The sequence below is a fragment of the Oryzias latipes genome, chromosome 1 (genome assembly GCF_002234675.1).
Source record: "Oryzias latipes chromosome 1, ASM223467v1".
In the NCBI taxonomy this organism is placed as follows: Eukaryota; Metazoa; Chordata; class Actinopteri; order Beloniformes; family Adrianichthyidae; genus Oryzias; species Oryzias latipes.
In genome coordinates, this window is record NC_019859.2 from 1,054,149 (window position 1) to 1,078,027 (window position 23,879).

A 23,879-nucleotide genomic window follows, 5' to 3' on the forward strand; every position below is an offset into this window, starting at 1 on the left:
GACTTCAATACGTGAAGCTTTATTCACTCATATGCCAACAACTCAAATGAGGCGGGCAAATCATCCTATACATAAACACAGAATCAGACCAGGACCATAGCAACTGCGAAGGCTGTTGGGTGTGAAGTCCAGAGGCAAGGATAGCACCACACATGTCCCATTGATTACTGTAAGCCTTCCATCTGGTGTTCCAGACTTCTCATTGGCTGTTGCAGCTGTCTCCCTCTCCTGCTCACAGAGGCCTTCTTCATGGATTCTGAAGGTCTCTGGCAGGTTTCATAGAACCCAAAAACACAAGCATGCTGAAAGATGATTGGATAAAAACTTTACCACATTGTCAGCTTCTGCACCAAGCGCATGCACATGTATGTAGCCGTTTCTACGATCTGTGTCGCGTCAGCCGGACAATCAGCGTTGTGTCTTGTTAAATTGAAGAAACTTGATCAGAGAAATTTCAGCCAATAGGAGAAAGTTTATTGAGTAAAACCCCAAATAAAGCAATGCAGACACTTTCAGGTCTTTCATACACACCAAAGTAAAATCAGAAGAATGCAGCACAAACATGAGACGGTTCATGTCAACCTGCATGTCACTACCAGGCCTGCATTTCTGCTTCAACATGAATTATAAACAGTGACAGAAGTGATGGGAGAGGCGTTTATGAAACGACATAAAATCACATATGCTACATATGATATAAACGTAAGTGAACAGGCTTTTAAAAAAGTAGTTGTTTTTAGAACAGTTTTATTTATATACACTTATAAACAACGGAAAAATCAAATGTACTATTCTATGTGGGTTTTAGCTGGTGGTCCGGCACTGTGGTCTCATGTGCCACCAACCACCTCCGTAATCAAAGAGGCACTTGTGTTTATTGTTGATTCCCCACAGTATTAAATATTTTAATATTTAGCTAATATGAGATTGTAAAGGAAAAAGGTTTATTGGCAGACACATCCAGTCAAAGTTCATGTAATACAGGCAGTAATATTAACCTTTCAAATCTGACACAAACTGTAAAATCTTTCTTTTGCTCTTCAGTAGATAGAGCAGTAAAATATGATCTAAAGTGGTTGGATTAATCAGAATAACACACACTTATCTGAATTGAAGTACTTAAAGCCACGCCCCTTTTATGTAAGTGGAACACTAAAACAGACTATGACCTTGTGACCATTTCCTTCACTGCTCATTGTTTTCTGGCCATTTGTAACCAGGCTGTGTTCACTTGTCATTTTCATACTGTACATCGTATGCCACCGGACCTTCCATAGTAAATCCCAGGTAGAAAAGTACATCCTCCCGGCTGTATCCAGTCCGGATGTCACCCAGATAAGCTGGGCGAACCAACATTTTCAGGTTTCCTCCATAGTTGATGTAGATTTCCCCGTTTTCTGATCTCCCTTTAACCCTCAACAGTTCTTTCTGCACGTCGGGCTCCTTCCACGCAGTTCCACTCTGCCACAGACGGTGCACGTTACGTGGCTGACTACTCTGACAGCTGCAACTGTCCTGTTTATACACCTGGGCAAGAATTCTGTCAAGCTTCACTTTGGGTACTATTCGCTTTAATCCACTGGAGTTCCCCAGAAAAAAATGAGCTATTGCACTTCGAGCTGGAATCAAGTGAGAAAAGCGTCGATGGAAAGATTTCTTGGCTGACATGACATAAGTGCTGATATCCTTATAGGTTGGAGTGCTCTCCAGTTTTCTGTCTTTTGCAGGCCACATGAGCAGCATTGATAGGTAGTACATCTCAGTCAAATTTGAACGGGTTCCTTCCTTTTGCAGTTCCTTGTCCAAAAGGTCAACCAACTCCTCGTACCTTTTCACCAGCTTTGAAGAGGGCTTGATGCAGTGCATCACTATGTTTGCCAAGATGAAGTTCAGTGTGGTTCCAGATCTAGAAGGCGTGTTCTCAAAGATAAACTTCCATTTATTGAGAACAAACTCCATTTCTTTTGCAGTTTTCTCAGTTAGACACTGAAGAAGTCCAGCGAAGGAATCTACTCGCTTCATTTCCAGATAGTTCATTTGGTCCATTACTTCCTGATGGAGACTAAGCTTTGGGTTCTTGGCCTTTTCAGATGCCTTCTCTTCTTCTGAACTGCTGAAGATCTCAATGTACTTTCGGAATAGTTCTGATAACTTTTTTTTGTTTCTTTCATCGGCCGCTTCCCTTTCCTGGGACCTCTGTCGTAGATAAGTAAAGTAGTTTTCAAAAAAGGTAAATATTTCTTTGAGTTTCGGCTTGAAGGAAGCCAAAAATCTCTCATGTTCTGTCAGGACAGCCACAAACTGGCCGGCGGTTGTGTTGCTGTGATCAAGATGTAACTGGTTTGCTGAAATGTGACCTTTGAGAAACTGACGCATTTTGTCTTCTTCAAGTTTGTTGGCCTGAAAAGAAGGGAGACCTTTAATATTGTCAAGAAGGACCATCATGACTTCCATTTCTCCAACATAACCAGATGTGTTGTAGGACTTTGATCTCTTTATGTTGTGCATCTCAAATGGATCCATCTGTTCATCTTTATTGGCCAGTTCCTGAGAATACTGAAATGCCTTAACAGCCTTGGATCCCACAATCAGGCATTCTTTTAGCACTTCGGGGGTGGGATTACCTGAGTCATCAATGTACTTTTTGAGTTGACTTTTGTACACTTGTCCAACCGTGTCAGCAATGTAAGAATTTGGGTTTTTTCCCTGCGCGTCCTTGGCCCAATGAAGAGCAGAATTAAAGTCTTTCTCGTTCAAGTAGAAATGTCTTGCAAGTGCCTGAGGAAGTGTTGCACTTCTGTCAAACCTCTCTGTGGCTTTTTCCAGGACAATTTTGATTTTCTCAGAACCTTCTTCTTCATTTATTTTCTCAATTAATGGAGAAAACTGTGTGTTTTTGTCCCCACCTTGTTCTTTTCTGTGGCGCGTGACAAGCATGCTCTGAATGTTTTGATAAAGGAAATCTTTGCCCATGCATGATTTATAGACTGTGTCACACTCCAAGATGTCCATTACCATGTCAGACAGAGAGAGACCGTGGTCTTGTTTTAGAATGTCAAGACACTTTTGAGCAATCATTTGATGCAAGAATCTCACTGCCTGATAGGTGCCATGCTCCTCAACAGTAAACGTAATCAGAAGGCTGGAATAAGGATCCATTTTTTCATCGAGAGTTTCTTGCTTCCATAGGGGATTCTTGATGCCAACCAACTCTTCGCAGAGAGACAGTGATATGTAGGATCCATTGACAAAGGTGTTCAGCAGGGCCAGGAAAGAAAAGAGCTTGCCTTGTGGGCTAGTGGCATCAAGGTCTTTAACGGTGTTGCTCACCACATTAGCGATATAGGTTTCACTGAAGTTATTAGTCATTATCATGAAGGCGTAGAAGGTGTCAGGCTTCTCATGGTCATTCTCGAGCTGCTGGAGTTTTGCAGAAAACAGTTTCTGCTCTTTAGGGGACAGCTTGTTGGTTATAAACACGTTTGGAATGCGGCTATTTCGAGATCTTTCTTCAGGAAACTGTGTTCTCTCACAGTTCAGTATGACTACCATCAGATTGCTCTGTTGGTTTTTCTCACGAGAAACACTCAGAAGGCACAGCTTTAGATCTTCCACATCATCCCAGTTGTCCACCAATAGGAGGACAGGTGTGTTGCCTGGCTGACTCTGTCTTCCATAAGTGAGTAAGTTTATGACCTGCACGGCAATGTCATTGTTGGTTGCCTTGTTGTTCTTGACAACAGCACATCTGAACTTACTCCTCAGGTTCCAAAGAACATGCATTGCTAGAGTAGTCCCCCCACATCCAGGGTGATGGAAGAGATTGATCATGGCACATTGAGATGTGGGGACTCCAACAGGTACGATCAGCTCATACAACTCATTGTATTTGTCTCGTTGGATGAAAGGCAGGCTGTTCTCAATCTCTGAGAGGTAGAAGTTCCACCATGTAACTTGTCCTCCTCTGTAAAAGTCCTCTTCGGTTTTTTTCTTGAACTCCTGGAAAGACTCATTTGTTTCGATTTCTGTGTTCTCACACTCATTTTCACACAAAATGTCTAAGACAGTCATGAGTTCTTCCTCTTTTTTTGCCAGCAGGACCGAGCTGGAGCCTGTCGATGGCAGGTATCTCTGTGAAGATCGTGTTTTTGGTTCTTTAAGTTTCTTGATGGTGCTTGATATCTCATTAAGACTCAGTTCGTAGATGCATTTATTGGTAATTTCTTCCTGGCACCGAATCTCTACCAGACGCTTCCAGTCATTGAATACATCTGAATCTCTGCATAAGCACAACATGTTCTCAGCGCCTTCCAGAGAGCGATACATTGCACAGAATGTCTCTAGAATTGGGCTTGAGATTTCAGTTACTGCAGAGTGAAGAACAAATATGACCAAGAGTTTATCTTTGGAAATCAATTCTGGGTTACAAAGCCAGGTTACCATGCTGCTGATCTCCCCGGAGCGTCTCTTAATCCATTCGCTGGGTGTTAGTGCCTTGTCTGCCTCGTTCTCCTCATTCAGACGCCCATTGCAGAAAATCCAGCTGGTGTGCTTATACAGGTTTAGTTTTCCAATGATTGTAGACATGCTGTCTTGTGCAGTGTACATGTTTGGAAAGTGAAGATTGGCAACGCAATCTTTTCTGTAAAAACTGCATGTTCCGTTCACGTCAGACTCCGGGTCAAACTCAAGTACAGCAAAGACCCTCATCTCTTTCAGAAAATCCATGAACTCCAGCTGGCTTGGTGGACATTTGTCGGTGACAACAATAACCTGAAGATAGCTGTCAAATGCATCTTTCCCCCGTGTTATGAGTTGCTTCAGCCTTTGACCCTGATTGCTTTGAAAAATCCGGTTTTCACATCTTTCATCAGCAGATTTTCGGGCTGTTGCCCAGCTCTTCACTTTATCAGTCAAGCCTTTCAGTTTGTTTTGAGTAACTCGAGGATTCGGATCCTCTAAAATGTTAGTAGATTGTGGACCATCCCGGATAAAAAGACATTCTGTTTTGCAGTGCTGACTTTCGTCTGCAGCCATAATACCCAGTTGAGCATAAAAGATTGTATCTAGTGTCTGTGAATAAACTGGGACTACATCTACTTCAATCACCCATCTGTCTGAGGTGGTTCCATCTCGATGGCAAACTTGAATAAAATGTGGTACTCTAATGCACATTCTTGCAGTATCAACATGCTGTTCCTCAAAGAACTCTCCAAAAGACGATTCAAAAGCCTGATTGTAGTCTCTGAAAGATCTGATCTTTTGCCCAACCACTTGGCCAATCTCTTCACGGTCTGACAGTCTGTCTACTCCAAAATGTATAGTTCCGTTGGTTCGGGAATTCATGCAGCTAGCAGAAAAACAAAACACTTCCTTTTTGAATTCATAAAGAATCTCCTTTTCACTGGCTTCATCATCATTTGGAAAGAGGACATACTCGTGGACGGGATCAATAAGATTACTTGGCCCAGCCATGGGGGGAAGAATAGCATTTTCCATATAAAACATGGAGGAATTACTTTTATCAAAGGGTCGGAGCTGGCTAAAGGACTTTTGAGGTTGTACAGCTGTTTCACTGTCAGGAATCTCAATCATACTATGTGCATAGTTTGAGCTTTCATCTTGGCCTAACTTCATTTTGTATTGTGGCATTTCGAGCATCTGCATTGCAGAACTTAGACTCTGAATTCCTGAATCTGATGACACTGTTTCCGTTTCCATGAATTCATTCAATCTTCCTGACATGTCTTGAGCTTTTTTGACCTCATAATCACTGTGTGGTGTTCCAACACTGGACACCAACGTGTCTGAATGTCTCCTGAACTTTTCAGTCTCTCTTAAAATCTGTAAAGCTGGGGCTCGTGGAACACCTAGATCTAACAAATCGTCTTTCTCAAAGGAGGTGAGGCAAGCTCCAGACAACTCCTGGTCATAGAGATTCTGTGCAACTTTCTCTGATACTCTGAGTTTACAGACTAGCCAGGCTTTCACGTGGTCTTTGGTCCAATCTTCAATCCTCAGTGGCAGCTCAAGGTCAGATTTCTCCTGCAAAAGAAAGCATTAACAAATGTAAATTAGCAGAATATGTTTAGGAAAGCAAAAATCCAACAAGAAAACATTATGAAAGAGAAAAACCATACATATTTTGTTTGCAGTCCGTCATCTTTCATTATTGATGCAGTTGCTGTTGGATTCATATTCCTATAAATAAAACACAAACACTTCAACATGGTATCATGCACTTTCTTTAAGTACTGCCCTGCAGAAACATTTGTCTCAGAAAGGGGATCTTTAGTGAATGCTAGAGACTTTAGTAAACACTCCACTCTCTCTACTCCTGCACACCAAGTACAGCCTACAAGAGGACAATGGAAGACCACCTACGCAGCAATAACCCCAACAGGTATGTCAGGAAATCCACACCTTCAACAACCACAGAGGCTGTGCTGCAACACCAGGAAACCAGATGCAGGGTTTACAGAGGACCTGAACAGATTTCTTGCCTGTTGAGACTAGTTCTTGCCTGGAGAGACTAGTTCTCCAACCCATCAAGGAAGGAACATAGAGACCTGCCACCCGCTCCCCGGGAGGGAGGAGACGGATCAGGTTTGTGAATCAAAAACACAAACAAGATTCGATGAAGCAAAAGAAAGGATCTGCTGTTCATCTGAGTGACCATCTGACCAGAAGGGAATGGTGAAATGGCCAAGAAAGCTTGGATTTTGAAAAACATCAAAAAAGAATTTAGACCACCCGCGTGAGAGACTGTACAACAATCTTTACACCAAATGGACCACTAGACCGGTCCAGAGTTCTGGTTGTCATCAACTGAAAAATGTTTGATCATGGACTTAGTAATGAGTTGATGGGGTCATGAGTTGATGGGCTGCACGATATGAGGAAAACTTGCGATATGTGATATTAGCGATCAATATTGTGATGACGATATAACTTGCGATACTTGAACAAATATCAAAACAACAAAAACATCGCCATTTCACTGGAACAGTTTAATTTAAATAAGAGTCAAAATAACTTAAATTATTCTCAAAATGACCCTCGTCTACATAGGAAGCCAACATCTAACATAAAAGCTCCATCCGATTGGTCAACAACATCAAGGGCTGCATCTGATTGGTCGAATGCATAAATGGATTTATTCAATTTGTTAAATAGTTCAAGCTGCCATGAGATTATTTTAGCACATTTAAAGTTTACCATTTATCGATATAGAAGAAGGATTAGTATCTATCATTTTCGTAACTCTTTGTATTGCTAAAAAAAATATTTTAATATATTGGAAAAACAAGAAAAATATAAATGACGATTTATCGTATTTCGGGCAGATACTCGCTGCAGTGTTTTTCAGGTAAATACCCTAGGGCGGTTCAGTTAATTAACTCACCTGCTCAGCGTCCTATTTAAGCCAGGTGCGCAGTTGTTCATTCTTTCTTACCTTCAGCGCTCATTCTTCGCCGGTCTCCGAGGCCGCGGGTCTCCGTCTCTTTCGGCATCTTGCTGTGTTCCCCCGTCCTTCGGATGGATGATCCCCATCTTTCTGATGTGGGGTTTTCATTTCGCCGCGTCTGCTCTCCTTAATTTCTCCTCCGATCCGCGGGCGGCTGACGGCGCACAGCGCGTTCGTTTCGCCGCGGTCGCGTGCATCTGCAAGGGGTGTGCTTTCCGCGATGTTCGGGATGTCCGTGCCCCCCGATCAGGAGTAGTCCGGGTCTTCTCGTCTGCCGTGGTCACCCCAATTATCCACGGTGAGCGTCGTGCGGTACTTTTCCCGTGTAGTTTTCTATGGCTGCGTCTCACTTCCTGTTTACTTCGGTGACGTCACGCCCCTAAGGACCCTGGGAATTGTAGTTTTGACTCCGGGTCCTTCATGATGCACTTCTGATTCCTTTTCTGCTGCGTAGTTCTGCGTCGTCCGGTTGTTTTTTCAGGGGTTGTGGGGTCCTTTCTGTGGTTGTGAAGGCTGGCAGTCCTCGCTTGGACAGGTTTCTCATGCTGGCTGAATTTATCGTGGCTTTTAGCATTTGTTTTCTGTTGCTGTTTTGTTCTTTGGGAGCTGTGTGTAAATCTTATCTTTAATTTGATGCTGGCTTTATTATTATGGCGGTTCTTCTGTTTGTTTTCCTCGTTGTTGTAGCTGCTGGTTAGTTAGAATGTGAATCAGTGTCTCTTGGACCCGTCTCTGCTCTGTGGACATTTTTCCCTATGATTGGTCTCTCTTATGCAGCGTCTATGGCTCATTTTATTCACTCAGCGATCGTCGTTCATTGCCCCCGCACATTCTGCATCTGGTTCTGCTTCGCCTGTTTTTCCCCGGTCTGTGTACCCCAGTGGGTCCTGCCCTGTCCTCAGGGACTTGCGTCGGCCGCATTAGTGAGTGTGTCGGTCTCGTCGCGGCCTTGTTTTCCCGGCTGGACAGTTAATTTGTTGTTCTCTCTCTAGTTTGGTTGGAGGTTTGTGGGGGCTATGTGATGGATTCTTCCGGGGCATCGTTTTCAAAGCCGCCACTGAGGGTGGCCCCTAGGAAGTGTTCAGGTTGACGTGACTTGATCTGGACCTGTTAGCGCCTCGCAGTTAATCTTCTGGGCATCAGTGGCCTGGTTCCCCATGCGCCTTCAGGATTAGTATACATTTTCTTCAGCTCCCCATGCTGTCTCCACGATTTTCCTCCGAGCGCGATATAAGGCTGAGGATGACTGTCACTGATGGTCTCCCTGTTCTGCCTCTATGCCTCTCAGTGGCGTCTATTGGCCTTCAGTTGGCGCTCAAGGTGTTTGCCGGTTTGCCTTTCCGTTGTCGTGGCAGTCCTCATAAAATCGACTTTATTATCGCCCTGTACTGGATATTTGTAGGCGCTTGGTGCCCTTCATTTTGCATGTTATTGATGATTTCTTGGTGGCCAACTTTCCTTTGTATCCTTGGTCTTTTGAATCTGTGGAAAAACTTTATTTTCAAAATTGGGTTTCCACGTTATCTATAATGTACGGTCCTCCACCCGTCCGGATTTATTTTTCTTCTATAGATTTGGGTGGTTCATTGATGCTTGTCTCTCCCCATTATGTCATCTCTAGTTTTTTTGTGCAGCATGTCGTTTATTCAAACTTTGGTTGGATATGATTCGTCAATGATTGGCCCACCTGACGTTTGCTGTAGCTTTGGTCCTATGGTCATCCGTTCATCTTGTGTTCTTGTCCTGGGTAGTTCGATCCTGGGCCACGTGTTCCTGTTCTGGATTTTCGTGTTTTGCGTTTGATCTTTCCCTCTCTATGCCTGGAGTGGTTTTGTGATACCTGTTGTGTCTTCAGGCTCCCTCCACTTGTTCTCCTGAGTCTGCGCCTTCTGGTTTGGGGGAAAAGGATTTAAGAAGAGTGGTTTGTGTTTGTCCGGCCGCCAGAATCTACAGCTCTGATGGTTCTTAAGGGGTCGTCAGGTTATTTCATCCTTGGAGATTATATTAAGGCTGTTTCAATATTGAATGATAGTATTGTGTCATAGGTTGACTTGGTTAATGTTTAAATAACACCTTGAGCAACTTCTACCCTGACCGTAGGAAATGTATCACTTGCGCTCTCAAGCTTAGTTCAAGAGTTAAATCTTGTGTCCACAAGTCAGTCTTCTATCTGCCTTTTCTAAGCAGATGACACTCTGCTAGATGCATCCCCATTTAGAGGCTTGTTATACTCCGCCTCTAAATGCTTAAGGTTCAGTCTAGCAAAAATACTATCAAAACCTATGATCCCTCATGGCTCTCAAGTTCTCTTTTGCAGTATCCAGTCGCCCTTGGCTAAATAAAAAATTTGAGAACCACTAATATCAAATACAAGGCATCAAATCCAGCCGAGCTGTAATCCTCTGCTACGTGGGATGTTGACCTTCCTCATCTACAAATCTCCTTGGCTACTCTTCCATCTACTACTCCTCGATGGCCTCCTGAAGGTGCGTCCCTCTGAAACTGTCAAAGGTTACTTTTCTCATCATTGGAATATATAAAAAAATTGGTGTTAAGATTTCGTGCAGGTCATATATTTCACTATCATTTCACTGTTGGAATTTGTAATTATGGTGGTTTCTAGGGTGCGATAAATCCACAATGGGTCTTTACCTTAACTATCTACTAAATTTCACTTTCTCAGATTTGTTTTTTAAAAGCACTGTTATTTAATTTATCTCAATCATTTTGAAACTGATCAGTTTCTGGGTTATTTATATATTCTTTTCAAGACTAACACTGCTTTGTTTTTATCTATGCATCGCATCCTGAGCCTGCGAACCCCTACGCCCCGATCAGCTTCTCCGTTTCCAGGAAATGACGTCACCCATGCATTCCTTGATCTGGTGCTGCAACGATGACTGCTCGACGTACCTATTGCTGCACTGAAAGTGACGGGGCGTTGGACCTCCACTGCATTCCAATGACACTTCTGACTGAATTAATTAATCAATGTCAACCGCAGAATGAATGTAAATTCTTCGATTATAGATGTTAAAAGAAAATTATAGCCAGGTGGAAGCCTCAAAATTTAGGTTGCTCTAAGTTGTATCATAGTATGCGCGGAGCTCGAATCTGGTTCTTAAGCTCATTTGTTTGTAGTATGCCAATGAAGCATAGTATATATGGGCATTGAACTCGTTCTTAATATTGGGATGGAACCTCATTTATATGGATGTTCCTTGAGCGCTTATAATTGGTATGCCAAATGGAGAAAATTATGGCTATTAAGCTCGTTCGTGGTACTGTCGTTGGGAGCTTCGAAATAATGGATGTTACTTAAGCGCGTGTATATATATAGTTGCCAAAATGGAAGTTTATGGCCATCAAACTTGTTCTTAGTTTAATAGAAGTTTGAATAATGGCTGTTAAGCATGTCATACGCCATCGGAAGCTTTGGATTGGATGTTAAGTTAGTGTATCATACGGGTTGTTTGGCGGTTTAAATTATAGTTCTGCACAGCGTTTTGCGGAAGTGAGCTTACGTTCTAAGATCAGGTATAAGTAATTTTATGTTGGCTCCCCTTTTATTTCTTTCCCTCTCTCTTTCAGATAGTATGTTCCTCTAGTGGTTTCCACGAACGGGAGCGACCCTACGGTCAATGGTGCCGGGTCACACATAGCAGATCCACTAGATAGCATGTCCCCTTCGTGGCGCTGTACTCGAACGGGGCGGCCCAACGGTCAATGGTGCCGGGTCACACATAGCAGATCCACTAGATAGCATGTCCCCTTCGTGGCGCTGTACTCGAACGGGGGCGGCCCAACGGTCAATGGTGCCGGGTCACACATAGCAAATCCACTAGATAGCATGTTCCCTTCGTGGCGCTGTACTCGAACGGGGGCGGCCCAAACGGTCAATGGTGCCGGGTCACACATAGCAGATCCACTAGATAGCATGTTCCCTTCGTGGCGCTGTACTCGAACGGGGGCGGCCCAAACGGTCAATGGTGCCGGGTCACACATAGCAGATCCACTAGATAGCATGTTCCCTTCGTGGCGCTGTACTCGAACGGGGGCGGCCCAAACGGTCAATGGTGCCGGGTCACACATAGCAGATCCACTACATAGCATGTTCCCTTCGTGGCGCTGTACTCGAACGGGGGCGGCCCAAACGGTCAATGGTGCCGGGTCACACATAGCAGTCATACTGGGAAATGAAATGAAAATGGAATGCTGCCGAAAACACACCCCATTTTATTACACACTGATTATACATTCACATTTTCTCTTCTGGATGATTTTAGTGTTGGGGGTTTTGTTACCCGAAAGTTTTATGGAAATTTTATGGAAGTTTTATGGAATTGAACGGAGCCCTATACCAAACGAAAATATGTGAATGCCAACTTAAAGAATGTGGAAAAATGTCAAATAAATATTTCTTACTGCAAGAGTTGTCTGACTGAAATGACGATTTATCGTATTTCGGGCAGATACTCGCTGCAGTGTTTTTCAGGTAAATACCCTAGGGCGGTTCAGTTAATTAACTCACCTGCTCAGCGTCCTATTTAAGCCAGGTGCGCAGTTGTTCATTCTTTCTTACCTTCAGCGCTCATTCTTCGCCCCACCCTCCTCCCCGGCTTCCACCTGTGGGCTCCGTAAAGGGGGGTTTTGTTACCCGAAAGTTTTATGGAAATTTTATGGAAGTTTTATGGAATTGAACGGAGCCTTATGCCAAACGAAAATATGTGAATGCCAACTTAAAGAATGTGGAAAAATGTCAAATAAATATTTCTTACTGCAAGAGTTGTCTGACTGAAATATAAGTCAACACAGAAATCTGCTGCTTGCTCATATCAGCTTGGAAAAAATGTCAGCCCAAAGTTCAAGTAACTTTGGAAGAATTCAGTCTCTCTGGTATCCCATGGCTAACTCCATGACTTAGGGGGTGGGGGGGCCTGGTCGTCGCCACTCCTTGTCCTTCTGCCGTGGTTCGGGGTGGGGGTCGGGGCCTCCGGCGGCCGGTGGTGGGGGCTCCGTTGGTCGGGGGGTTGGGTCGGGTGCCTGAGTGGGGCGGGCGGGGGCGCTGCGTGGTCCTCTGGGCTTGCATGTGGGCGTGCGTGGTGGGGGGGTGGGGTGGCGGCCTAAATTGGCTTGGGGGGTTTGTCCCTTTGCCTGTGCTGGGGGGGGTTGGCGGGGGCCCTGCTTGGGGGGGGGGGGGGGTCCAGCGGCGCTGGGTGGGCTGCCCATCTACACCTTGGGCTGGGATCAGCCCTTCCCTGGCTCTGGGACGGGACAACCCCCTTGGGACCCCCGGTCGCTCTGGGGGTCATCCGCTTCGGCTGCGGGGTCTAGGGGGGGGGGGGGCTTGTCGGCCCTGTCCTGTGGGGGGGCGTTCTGGGGGGGAGGGGGAGCCCACTATTGGTACCGGATCTTGGGGGGTTGACGGGTCGGGGTCTCCGCTGAGGCAATCGGCGGTTGCCCCGGCCGGTTGGCTGCCTCGGCCCCGTCGAGGCCTGACCAGAGCTCTTCTAGGGTCGGCACTTGGGGGTGGGGGCCTGGTCTTGCTCCGGGGGGCCGGCGCTTTCTGGCTCCTCTCTCTCTCTGTGTGGGGTGGGTGGTGCTAGGCCGGGGTTGTCGGAGCCTCCTGGGATGGGGCCCCTGGTCTGGGGGGGCCAGGGGACGGCTGTTTGACCACCGGGGGACAGTCTTCCAGCTGTCCCCAACTTACCCCATTCCTCATATTACCTCATTTTAGGGTGAGGGGGTGGGGGGACATCACTGTGAGTAATCAGGAGATGTCCCCTCAGTGCCCTACCCGCCAATTTTAACTGCACCCCCATTAGTACACACACCCCTCCCCCCTCAAAATATACATTCCAACATAAACACACACACATGCACACACAGACCCTCTCAAACACACATACACGCACACACATTTGCAAGGAGGGTGGGACATAGGACCATCTGTCCCCTACCCCTTCCCTGGTGGGGGGTACGGGGTCCTTGGCAACGGTGGCCGTTTCCCCTGGTGAGCCGGTTTCCTGGGCCTGGCGGTGCTCTCTCTGCACGGGGGGGGGGGGGGGGGGTTCACATTACACCTGAGCCGGGGGTGTCCGTGTCCCTGGGGGGTGGGTTCGGGTCCTTGCCCCTGGGTGCTGGGCCCCGCCAAGTCTCCAACTGTGGCCGAGCCTGGTCGAGCTAAGTTAACAACACTCCTGGTGGGCCCCCGTTCTCCCCGGGGCGCTCCCCTCCTGGGCAGGGGCGGGTGGCCCCTGGCTTGCTCCTCCCTGGACCAACCGTGGGCCGGGTGGGTGGCTGCCTTGAGTGTGGGGCGGGTCTCCCTTGGGGGGTCCTGGCTCGTACCTGGGATTGGGGCGGGGGGATGCCCAGAACTCCTGGGGGGTGGTGTGCTGCTCGTCTGGGGCTGTGGGCGCCCTTCTCGGGTGGGGCCCTGCGTTGGGCTCTCCCGGCGCGGCGGGGGGCTGCCCTCCTGGTTGGGCTGGGGCGGCGCTCCCTTTCCCTCCGTGCCTCCCTGCTCTCTGGCTCTAGGGGCCTCGCGGCGGTCCTGCTGATCCTGGCCTGGGTGGCGGGCTGGGTCGGGCTGGGTCGGTTGTTCCCTGCCTGCTGCCGTGTGGCGTTGGGGTTTCCAGCTGCCGCTGCTGCTGCGGCGGGGGTCTGGGTGTGGGGGTGGCTGGGCGCTCCTCTTCCTTCTTTTCACATTCCACCATCCATTTTAGAAGAACATAAACACTCACCTGAGCACAGGTGTTGACTCACCTATGCACCAACAGTTTGCATGATTGAATGACTGAAATATTTCACACTAGTTGGTTTTAAGGCATAAGTATGCATGTGAACACTATCTGTTTTGTGTACATGTTGACATGTGGACATTTTTGCAGCTAGCAGGTGTGTTTATAACATTTGAGTGTGTGTGTGGACAGGCCCCGCCCTTTTTGTACTACATTTGAACCTTACCGTAATGATAAACAACCAGCAAACTTGTTGCTTTATGCTGCTTCATGGTCTTATCCCCCTTCCCCTCCTACTATCACCCCCTACCCCCCCTCTCTCTAACATCCCTCTCTCTTCTTCCCTTCTTTCCTTTTCCGTCCGGTCCAACACTAAAGATTTTCAAACATGATTGAAATTAATAAAATTTGGCCTCAATTACAAAAGGGGTTTATTCAGACATACCTTTGGTTTGTCTGAAGATTAATAACCCCTCTTGTTAAAGTAAAATATGTCCAACACAAGAGGCCCTCAGCTCTCATCTGCCTGCCCAGCTGTTGGACAGGACAAGTTAAAAAAAGGAAAAAGAAAGAAAAAGTTTACCATTTATTGCGATTTTCGCCAAATTTTGCGATATGGATATTGCACAGCTTGAAATCGCGATAAGGATAAATTTGCGGTTTATTGTTCAGGCCTAATCATGGTGCCTGAGATCTTCACAATCCCTAAAAGCTGGTTGTGAGCCCAGAACATCAACAGACTTCTGACCTGCAGATGAGTTGACCTCAACTCATTGGGTTACACTGAAAACAGCTGCAGAAGGACAAAGACCAAGACAAGGACCCGGACAAAGACCCGGACAAAGACCTGGACAAAGACCCGGACAAAGACCCGGACAAGGACCCGGACAAAGACCCGGACAAGGACCCGGACAAAGACCCGGACAAAGACCTGGACAAGGACCCGGACAAAGACCTGGACAAAGACCTGGACAAGGACCCGGACAAAGACCCGGACAAAGACCCGGACAAGGACCCGGACAAAGACCCGGACAAGGACCCGGACAAGGAACCGAACAAGGAACCGGACAAAGACCCGGACAAAGACCCGGACAAAGACCTGGACAAGGACCCGGACAAGGACCCGGACAAAGACCCAGACAAAGACCCGGACAAAGACCCGGACAAAGACCTGGACAAAGACCTGGACAAGGATCCGGACAAAGACCCGGACAAAGACCCGGACAAAGACCCGGACAAAGACCCGGACAAGGAACCGGACAAAGACCTGGACCAGGACCCGGACCAGGACCCGGACAAACACCGTCTGACCGCCGGCTGCAACAGATATACATTTCTGTTGTCTTCTGTAGTTTTATCTTTGATTTGATTTCCAAATTCAAATAAAACTTGATGCCTCCTGTTATTTGTAATCTTGCCCCCTCCTATGGGGGTTTTAAATCACCCCCTCACTTCTTTACCTCTTGTTCCTTTCTTTTACTTCCACTTTATCTACACCAGTCTCCCACTGATTTCCTTCCAGGTCCAAAAAGAAAAGCAATGGTTCAGTTCTGATCTGTCTGTTCAGGACAAACAAAATAAAGTCCTCAGAAACCAGAGCAATTCTAAGATAGAGACCCGGACAAAAAAGACGTATGTGCCCCCAGTAGATGGCCTAAGGCAGAGATCCAGACCAACCTCAGCTTTAAGTGGGACAATCTGTTGAATCTGTGACAAATACAGATATGCTTGAATTAGAGTGGAAATGATTCTGTGAGTACTACATAACCCGTTAAGCCTAATTTTAAAGGTCACACATGAGATCCTGATGCTCACACACCTGCTGTGCTTGCTGAACGTCAAAGGTTCATCTTTTGATTTGTCACTCGCCACTGAAGGGCAGGAAGAGGAGTCCTCCCCCAAATCAACGTCCATCTTTGTTCTGTTGTAAAAAAAAAAGAAAGAAGCAGACGTGTCACTGATGAAAATAAAAAGAGATTCTCTGGAGGAGTAGAACCGGTTGGACCAGAAAAACTCCCTCTGTTGTTTTGGAATTTGTTATGGAAAATCATTTAGGGGTTGCTAGGCTCTAAAAGTGAGTTTCTGTAACATGAAACCTTTGTGTTTTCCATACAAGCGTAATAAAAGATGTTTCTTCATCTCCTGATGGTTTTTCTTTTTTCAGTGAGAAGAAAGAACACGTATGTTGAAAACATGAAGCCTTTTTTAAAATGGGAGCTGAGGCCTCGTCAACCTTTGATCCCTGCGTTCACCTGACAGGAGTGATGGAATCTCTCTTGTTGGTCAATAAAGATAGCAGAGCAATGAAATCGTTTCTGTTCCTTGTCTGATTTCTGGAGTTATCAGATACATAAACAGACAATGTTTTTTCACTGGTCAGATATTTGTTAATGAGTAATCAGATTAACACAGGAAGATGCACGTCTTGGATTTTATAGCAGCAGCTGTAGAAAGTTTAGTATTGCAGGAATTCAGAGTGAAAACTAATTTTTCCATTTGTCCAAACAATAAAAATGTCGGATCACACCAGAGGTTTGAAAAACAACAACAACACTTTTCCCCCTGAGATTCAACAACAGACACATTTATGCTCAGAAAAGTCTAAACTATACTATGCTGTTGTCAAAAGTAAAAGAAATGTAAATTGTTATATAGAAAAATATAACACTATTCTGCTTAAATAACTGTAAAAATTTGAAAGCTAGATTTTTTTAAATAACTAAATGGACAAAAAAAAAAAACATAAATGGACGACCTTGGGAGAATTTCAGGCGATTCAGCAGTGTGTTTACCTGTTAACACCCGATTTTCCCCGTGGATGGTCACCTGTTCAGTGACCTACCTAAGAACCAGGTGTGTGCTCTTTGCGCTGTGCTGTATTTGTCACCCCTCCCTCCTCTGTTAGGGGTAGTTTTATACCAGAGTTTTTATGGAAGATCTTGTTTTATTTTTCTAAACGGAGCCTTACGCCAAACTAAAAAAAATCTGGAAAATAAAGCTTTCTCTACTGCATAAAGTGCATTATTCCAAACAATAAAGGTGAGACTTTAAAGTTCTCACAGTAAGAACCATTAACTGTTTCTAAAAACTGGACTGAGAGCCCTGCCCCCCTGGCGTTCCCCACAGGAAGTGCCGGACTTCTATAGAAAAACAAACAGCTGTTACTCAGTCGTCCTATTGGTCAGAACAACCGTTCTGGATCTGATACCTTTAACATCTTCTTGATAATCCTCATTTTTTAAGATATTTTTTCTGTAGCTCCAGTTATTCCAGTTATAAACTGGCCTATCAGATGCCTCAGTAAAAGTAGGTGGAGCCTGCTGGCCCACATATTTTGTGTAGGCCGCTTTTGTAGGGGTGTGGTCTTCTAACAACCTCACTCCTGATCCTGCGAGTGGTTGCCATAGAAACGCTAACTCAGACATACCCGGACCAATCACTGTTTCCTGACGACGTCTAGTTCCAACATGGGGGTGTCTGTATCGTTGACTTCATTTGGTTGGAGCAGGAAGTAAACAGTTTTCTACTGATCACTTCGCTTTGGCTCGTTCCAGTTCTCTAATAGTCAATTGTGAGAAACTGGACCAAACTTCTCTTTTAGTATTAAAAGGTTGCAGAACAGACAGGTTGTGGAAGTTTAGAATGTGGAAGCCTGAAATGCTCATTTGCACGCATTTAAGCTGTTCATGGGAAATGGCCGGTTGGACACGCGTTGCTAAGGACGTGGGGAATGTTTTAGAGATTGGAGAGAGCTCAGAGTAGAGCTGCCGCTCCTCCTCTTTGAGAGGAACCAGTGAGGTGACACGGCATCAGGTAAGAATGTTCCCTGGATGCCTCTCTGGGGAGGTGTTCCAGGCATGTAGGGACACGCTGGAGAGACTGCACCCCCCCAAAAAACCAACAGAATTGTTCATTCTTAAATCAAACATGTTAGAAAGGCCAGAGGAAAAAATGATGCCAACTGACCGGATGTCCCTGCAGAAGTTCAGATGTTCATCTTTTGACTTGTTACTCGCCACCGATGGACAGGAAGTGATGTGTTCCCTCCTGTCAGCCTCCATCCTCTGCAGCTGTAGAGCATCAAGAGTCACAGATGAGAAGGAAGCAGAGTCCCTGCGACAGGATCAGGGTTTTAAAACGACCACAAGATTTTTCTAAAGATGATCCAAACATGTGCAACCACATTTCTGTTCATTTTAATAAAAGCCTTTCTCAGAGATTATTTAACTTAATGTTAATTTGTTTAAATTAAACTTAATAATAACTATTTCTTTTAAAAGGCTGCTAGAAGTTGAAGCTGGGGTAACTATGGTGCACTGGGGTTCTGTCCTCTTTCCTTTTTTTACTTCTACCCTTCCTCTCCTCTATTCTTGATCATTATTTATCATTTAGTTCTCCATGCCTCTGTTTGGTGCAGTGCGATTCATGTATTGTCCCTCTTTCCCTCTCCCCTCCTGGGGAGTGGGAGTGCTTCCAGACTCCAGTTGGCTCATCCGTGCTCCAGTTCCTGACCGAGTACCTCGTCTCTGCTCCTGCTCCTACACCTGGCTGTGTTTCCTGTCTCCGGCTCGACTCGCGCCTTTGACTGTCCCCACAACCACGGCTGGATGAAGCTCGTCTGCTGGACTTTTATATATGTAGTTGTAGATTTAGATAAGTTAATTCTTCTCTAAGATTTCTGGTAAATCGCTTGTCCGTCCTGGGGGAGGATCCCTCCTTCATGTGGACACCCCTGAGGTTTCTTCGTTTTTTCCGGAATCCGGTTTTTTGGGGAGTTTTTCCTTACAGAGAAGGGGGGTCTAAGGGCAGGGATGCCAGTATAGCTTAGTCAGTTTGTTAGTTCATTTTAGTATTTTCCTATTGAACTCTTTGTATTCGTGATCCTTTTGAGTTCATGTTTGACTAAGAAGCCCATCGAGACGACTGTTGATGTGATTTTGGGCTATACAAATAAAATTGAATTGAATTGAATTGAATTGAATTTCTCTAATAGTAATTATAATAATATTTTTGTTAACAGTTTTGGAATGTAACCTGTGGAAACAACAAGAGGAAAAGGGACTTGAACGTGTTGGTGGAACCTTTGACACTCGACTGCTGTTCCAGGAGGATCAGGATGGACCGACCTGCTCCACCGGTGTTGGTACCAAAACTGTTTGAACTGCAATAAGTGTTCGGGGGCCTGACACTGATGATGACGTCACACTACGGTAACCCCACTTGGACAAACTACGTAGCGTCCAGATCTGCTCAGCTCTCAATCTTTTCATTTCACGTTTCCTTTTTTAACCTTAAATTCTTTTCCCTCATAACCAATAATGTCATTTTGGATTTTCAGGAGTCTCCAGCTGGTCCAAACTTCAGCGTCCCGTCTGTTAACAGAGACCTCTGCAGGTGAGCAGCTGAAGCACAAAGGTGGATCCAAGTCACTGAGTGGCTCTCCACCGGCTAACACATTAGAGCTGACAGACACTCCTTTATGTCGTCTTTTTTAGTTACTGCTCCCAGGACCCGTCAGAGGAACAGTCCTGCTAAGAGAGAGGAACAGCAGCGGCTCCAGAAAGATTCATATCATTCATGTGATGGACAGCTGTCCAGATGAGGACATTTCTCTGCACACCAACACACGACATCATTTAAGTGTCTTTGAGCAGAAAGTCTTTAATAAAACACAAGAAAAGTTGGAACCTAAAAGACAAAACAGCTTCATATGCTTTAAATATGCAGGTACAAACCGGTCATCATGCATCCATAGCCCATCCGAATATTTTGTCTTTTACTTTATTTAATGTTATTATTACGTATAACATTGTGGTGAGGGCAACAGAGGTGATGAGGAGGTGATGGGCAGGTTTGGTGTGAAGGAAAGGAATCTGGAGGGACAGATGGTGGTGGACTTTGCGAAGAGGATGGAAATGGCTGCAGTCAACACTTACTTCCAGAAGAGAGAGGAACATAGAGTGACATACAGAAGTGGAGGTAGGAGTACCCAGGTGGACTACATCCTATGTAGACGAGGTCATTTGAGAGAGGTTAACGACTGCAAAGTGGTGGTAGGAGAGAGTGTAGCCAGACAGCACCGCATGGTGGTGTGTAAGATGACTCTGGAGGTCAGGAAGAAGAAGAGAGGGAAAACCGCAAGAAGACCAAGTGGTGGAAGCTACAGAATGAAGAAACTTGTGAGGAATTTAGGCAGAAGTTGAGGCAGGTCCTGGGTGGTCAGGATGAGCTTCCAGAGGACTGGGAAACTACAGCAGAGATTATCAGGGAAACAGGTAGGAAGGTGCTAGGTGTGTCATCTGGAAAGAGGAAAGACGGTAAAGAGACTTGGTGGTGGAATGAGGAAGTACAGGAATGCGTCCAGAGGAAGAGGTTGGCTAAAAGGAAGTGGGATGTAGAAAGGACTGAGGAAGGTAGACAGGAGTACAAGGAAGCGCAGCGTAGAGTGAAGAGAGAGGTGGAAAAGGCCAAACAGAAAGCTTACGATGAGCTTTATGACAGGTTAGACACAAAGGAAGGAGAGAAGGACTTGTACAGGCTAGCCAGACAGAGAGACAGAGATGGGAAGGACGTGCAACAGATAAGGGTGATTAAGGACAGAGATGGAAAGGTGCTAACAACCCAAGAGAGTGTACAGAAAAGATGGAAGGAGTATTTTGAGGAGCTGATGAACGAGGAAAATGACAGGGAAAGAAGGGAGGAAGATGTGGTTGTTGTGGAGCAGGAAGTAGCAGAGATTGGAAAGGATGAGGTTAGGAAGGCTCTGAAAAGGATGAAGAGCGGAAAGGCCGATGGTCCTGATGACGTACCTGTGGAGGTATGGAAATGCTTAGGAGAGACAGCAGTGGAATTTCTAACAAGGTTGTTCAATAGGATTCTAGAGAGTGAGAAGATGCCTGAGGAATGGAGGAGAAGCGTTCTGGTCCCGATCTTTAAGAACAAGGGTGACACGCAGAACTGCAGCAACTATAGAGGAATAAAGTTGATGAGCCACACAATGAAGCTGTGGGAAAGAGTAGTGGAAGCCAGGCTTAGGAAGAAGGTGGAGATCTGTGAGCAGCAGTATGGTTTCATGCCCCGTAAGAGCACCACTGATGCCATTTTTGCTTTGAGAATGTTGATGGAAAAGTACAGAGAAGGTCAGAAGGAGCTGCATTGTGTGTTCGTAGATTTAGAGAAGGCGTATGACAGGGTGCCGAGGGAGGAGCTGTGGTACTGTATGAGGTCGTCTGGAGTGGCAGAGAAGTATGTCAGAGTAGTTCAGGACATGTATGAGAGAAGTATGACGGTGGTGAGATGTGCTGCAGGTCAGACAGAGGAGTTCAAGGTGGAGGTGGGACTACACCAAGGATCAGCTTTGAGTCCTTTTTTGTTTGCTATGCTGATGGACAGGCTGACAGACGAGGTAAGACAGGAATCTCCCTGGACAATGATGTTTGCGGATGACATCGTAATTTGCAGTGAGAGTAGAGAGCAGGTGGAGGAACAGCTAGAGAGGTGGAGGTTTGCTCTGGAAAGAAGAGGTATGAAGGTCAGTCGTAGTAAGACAGAATACATGTGTCTGAAGGAGAGGGATCAAGGTAGAAGCGTTAGGTTACAGGGGACTGAGGTGAAGAAGGTGCAGGAGTTTAAGTACTTGGGGTCAACAGTTCAGTGTGATGGGGAGTGTGGAAAAGAGGTGAAGAGGCGAGTGCAGGCAGGTTGGAGCGGGTGGAGGAAAGTGTCAGGAGTGTTGTGTGACAGAAGAGTGTCAGCAAGACTCAAAGGAAAGGTGTACAAGACAGTGGTGAGACCAGCTCTGCTCTATGGGTTAGAGACGGTAGCAGTGAGACAGAGACAAGAGGCTGAGATGGAGGTAGCGGAGATGAAGATGTTGAGGTTCTCCTTAGGAGTGACCAGGTTAGACAGGATAAGGAACGAGTACATCAGAGGGACGGCTCATGTTGCCTGTGTTAGCGACAAAGTCAGAGAAGCCAGACTGAGATGGTTTGGACATGTTCAGAGGAGGGATAGTGGATATATTGGTAGAAGGATGTTGGAGATGGAGCTGCCTGGCCGGAGGGCAAGAGGACGGCCAAAGAGGAGATACATGGATGTCTTAACAGAGGACATGAAGTTGGCTAATGTTAGGGTAGAAGATGTCCATGATAGAGTGAGGTGGAAAAGGATGATTCGCTGTGGCGACCCCTGATGGGAAAAGCCGAAAGAGAAAGAAGATTACGTATAACATTGTGGTGGAGGTCACGTGCACGTCGGGTCTGCTGGCAGCGCGTGGGATTGTGGGATGCGGCCCTCTGGTCAAAATAGGGTCTAGCGTGGGTGTTTCTTTTTGCCTACGTTTCTTTTCATGTGGCGCTTTTGTTGTTCCACCCTTCGTTAATCCTTCCTGTTATATTTGTTTCTTTATGTTGCACCATGAGTGAGGGAGGGGGAGAGGGTGATGACCCATGTGTGATGTTCACTGTTGTGTGTGTTCAAAATACCTGGGCTTGCTCTGCTGGAATGGAGATTTCGCTCTCAGCTTCTCTGTCTGCCTCCTCTTCTCTGATATCGGTCCGAGTCGTGCGCCGTAAGGGAGTGGAACAGCTCTCCAGCGCAGCCAGTTGATTGACAGCTCAACTGGTTGACAGCTTGGCTCCCCTTTTTGCCGCTACAAGTGACATACCAGCGGGGCGTGACAACATGTTATGTCGTAATAGTGTATATAGGTGTAGATTCTTCTTGTTAAATGTTATTACTTTTGTATTTTTGCATATTTTAAACACCCTTTCATTCTTTATGCACATTGATGTTGTTCTTTTTTTCTCTTTTTTTGCACTGAACTGTTGTAGCAATTGAATTTCTACAATGTGGGATCAATAAAGAATATATCAACCTCAAACATTAGATCCTGTTTGGGTCTTTAGACTTTAATCGTATCACCAACCAGTCCACAAGCCAACAGGAAACTCACCTTCAGCAGGTCTGAGCCTTAGTTTCTGTGCTGCAGCTGCAGGTTCTGGTTCTGGTCTCCCTCTGCTGCTAAAGAAGGAAACTGAGAGTTACCACAAACCCAAACGCATCACAAGTCTGATTAAAAACCAACTAATAAGTAAGGTGTCAGGTGATGACGGGTCCAGACTCTGACCCCTCCCAGCTTGCTTCCTGTCAGAAACGAGCTCAGACCAGAACTGTTCCTTCTTGGGTCAGCGGTTCCGCTCAGTCAGAGGAGGCTGAAGGGCCTCCTGAAGGGCCTCCTTTTGGCCCCTCGGCCTCCTCTGTGAAGCCAAAGCGTAAACGCTCCTCTGCACTGTGAGCTGCGACAGCAAAAGACTGAAAACGGCAACGAAACGGGAGCCTGAACGCACCACGGCGCTTGAGATGAATCAAAACGGAGTCACGCGTTAGAACCCCGCAGAAACTCAATCCACGCATTCTTGTGTCCGCGTCCCGCACTCTGTCTGCTTTTATATCGACAAACGTCCCGCAGATTGTGGAGCAACAGATCAGAAGCAAACTCACCTTTTTCTGGACGGACTTCCTGTGATGATGGTTCACTCTAAACAGTTCAGATTTCAGTGCGACTACTGCGCATGCGTACTGTCTCAGGTGTGTCAGGTGGGATGTTTTAAAAAATGTGCATTTACATGTTTACCATGGCAAAACAGAACAATATTAGAATGAATTGAAGACAT

General features: G+C 45.9%; 1 protein-coding gene across 2 annotated transcripts; it reads right to left on the reverse strand.

Moving 5' to 3' along the window:
• LOC110015914 (sterile alpha motif domain-containing protein 9-like) lies at positions 1-23,826 on the reverse strand. 2 transcript variants are annotated; one of them, XM_023953853.1, is made up of 7 exons: positions 23,707-23,826; positions 23,159-23,226; positions 22,689-22,855; positions 18,172-18,275; positions 16,025-16,126; positions 6,141-6,201; positions 1-6,045 (listed from the first exon to the last, which is right to left on the reverse strand). In XM_023953853.1, exons 4-7 carry the CDS (start codon positions 18,264-18,266, stop codon positions 1,228-1,230), a joined length of 5,076 nt encoding a protein of 1,691 aa, XP_023809621.1. In that variant the 5' UTR covers positions 18,267-18,275; positions 22,689-22,855; positions 23,159-23,226; positions 23,707-23,826; the 3' UTR covers positions 1-1,227. The 2 variants fall into 2 exon arrangements, with proteins under 2 accessions (XP_023809621.1, XP_023809622.1); XM_023953854.1 differs by lacking the exons at positions 22,689-22,855; positions 23,159-23,226; positions 23,707-23,826 and having other exon boundaries at positions 18,172-18,437.
• Positions 23,827-23,879: the final 53 nt, after the last annotated feature.

Coding starts and splice junctions, on each gene's coding strand:
- LOC110015914 (XM_023953853.1), bottom strand. CDS start 18,266: ATGGAGGCTGACAGGAGGGAACACATCACTTCCTGTCCATCGGTGGCG. Junction 6,202..16,024: donor ACGTTCAGCAAGCACAGCAG/GTGTGTGAGCAT, acceptor TTTTATTTATAG/GAATATGAATCCAACAGCAA. Junction 6,046..6,140: donor ACGGACTGCAAACAAAATAT/GTATGGTTTTTC, acceptor TTTCTTTTGCAG/GAGAAATCTGACCTTGAGCT.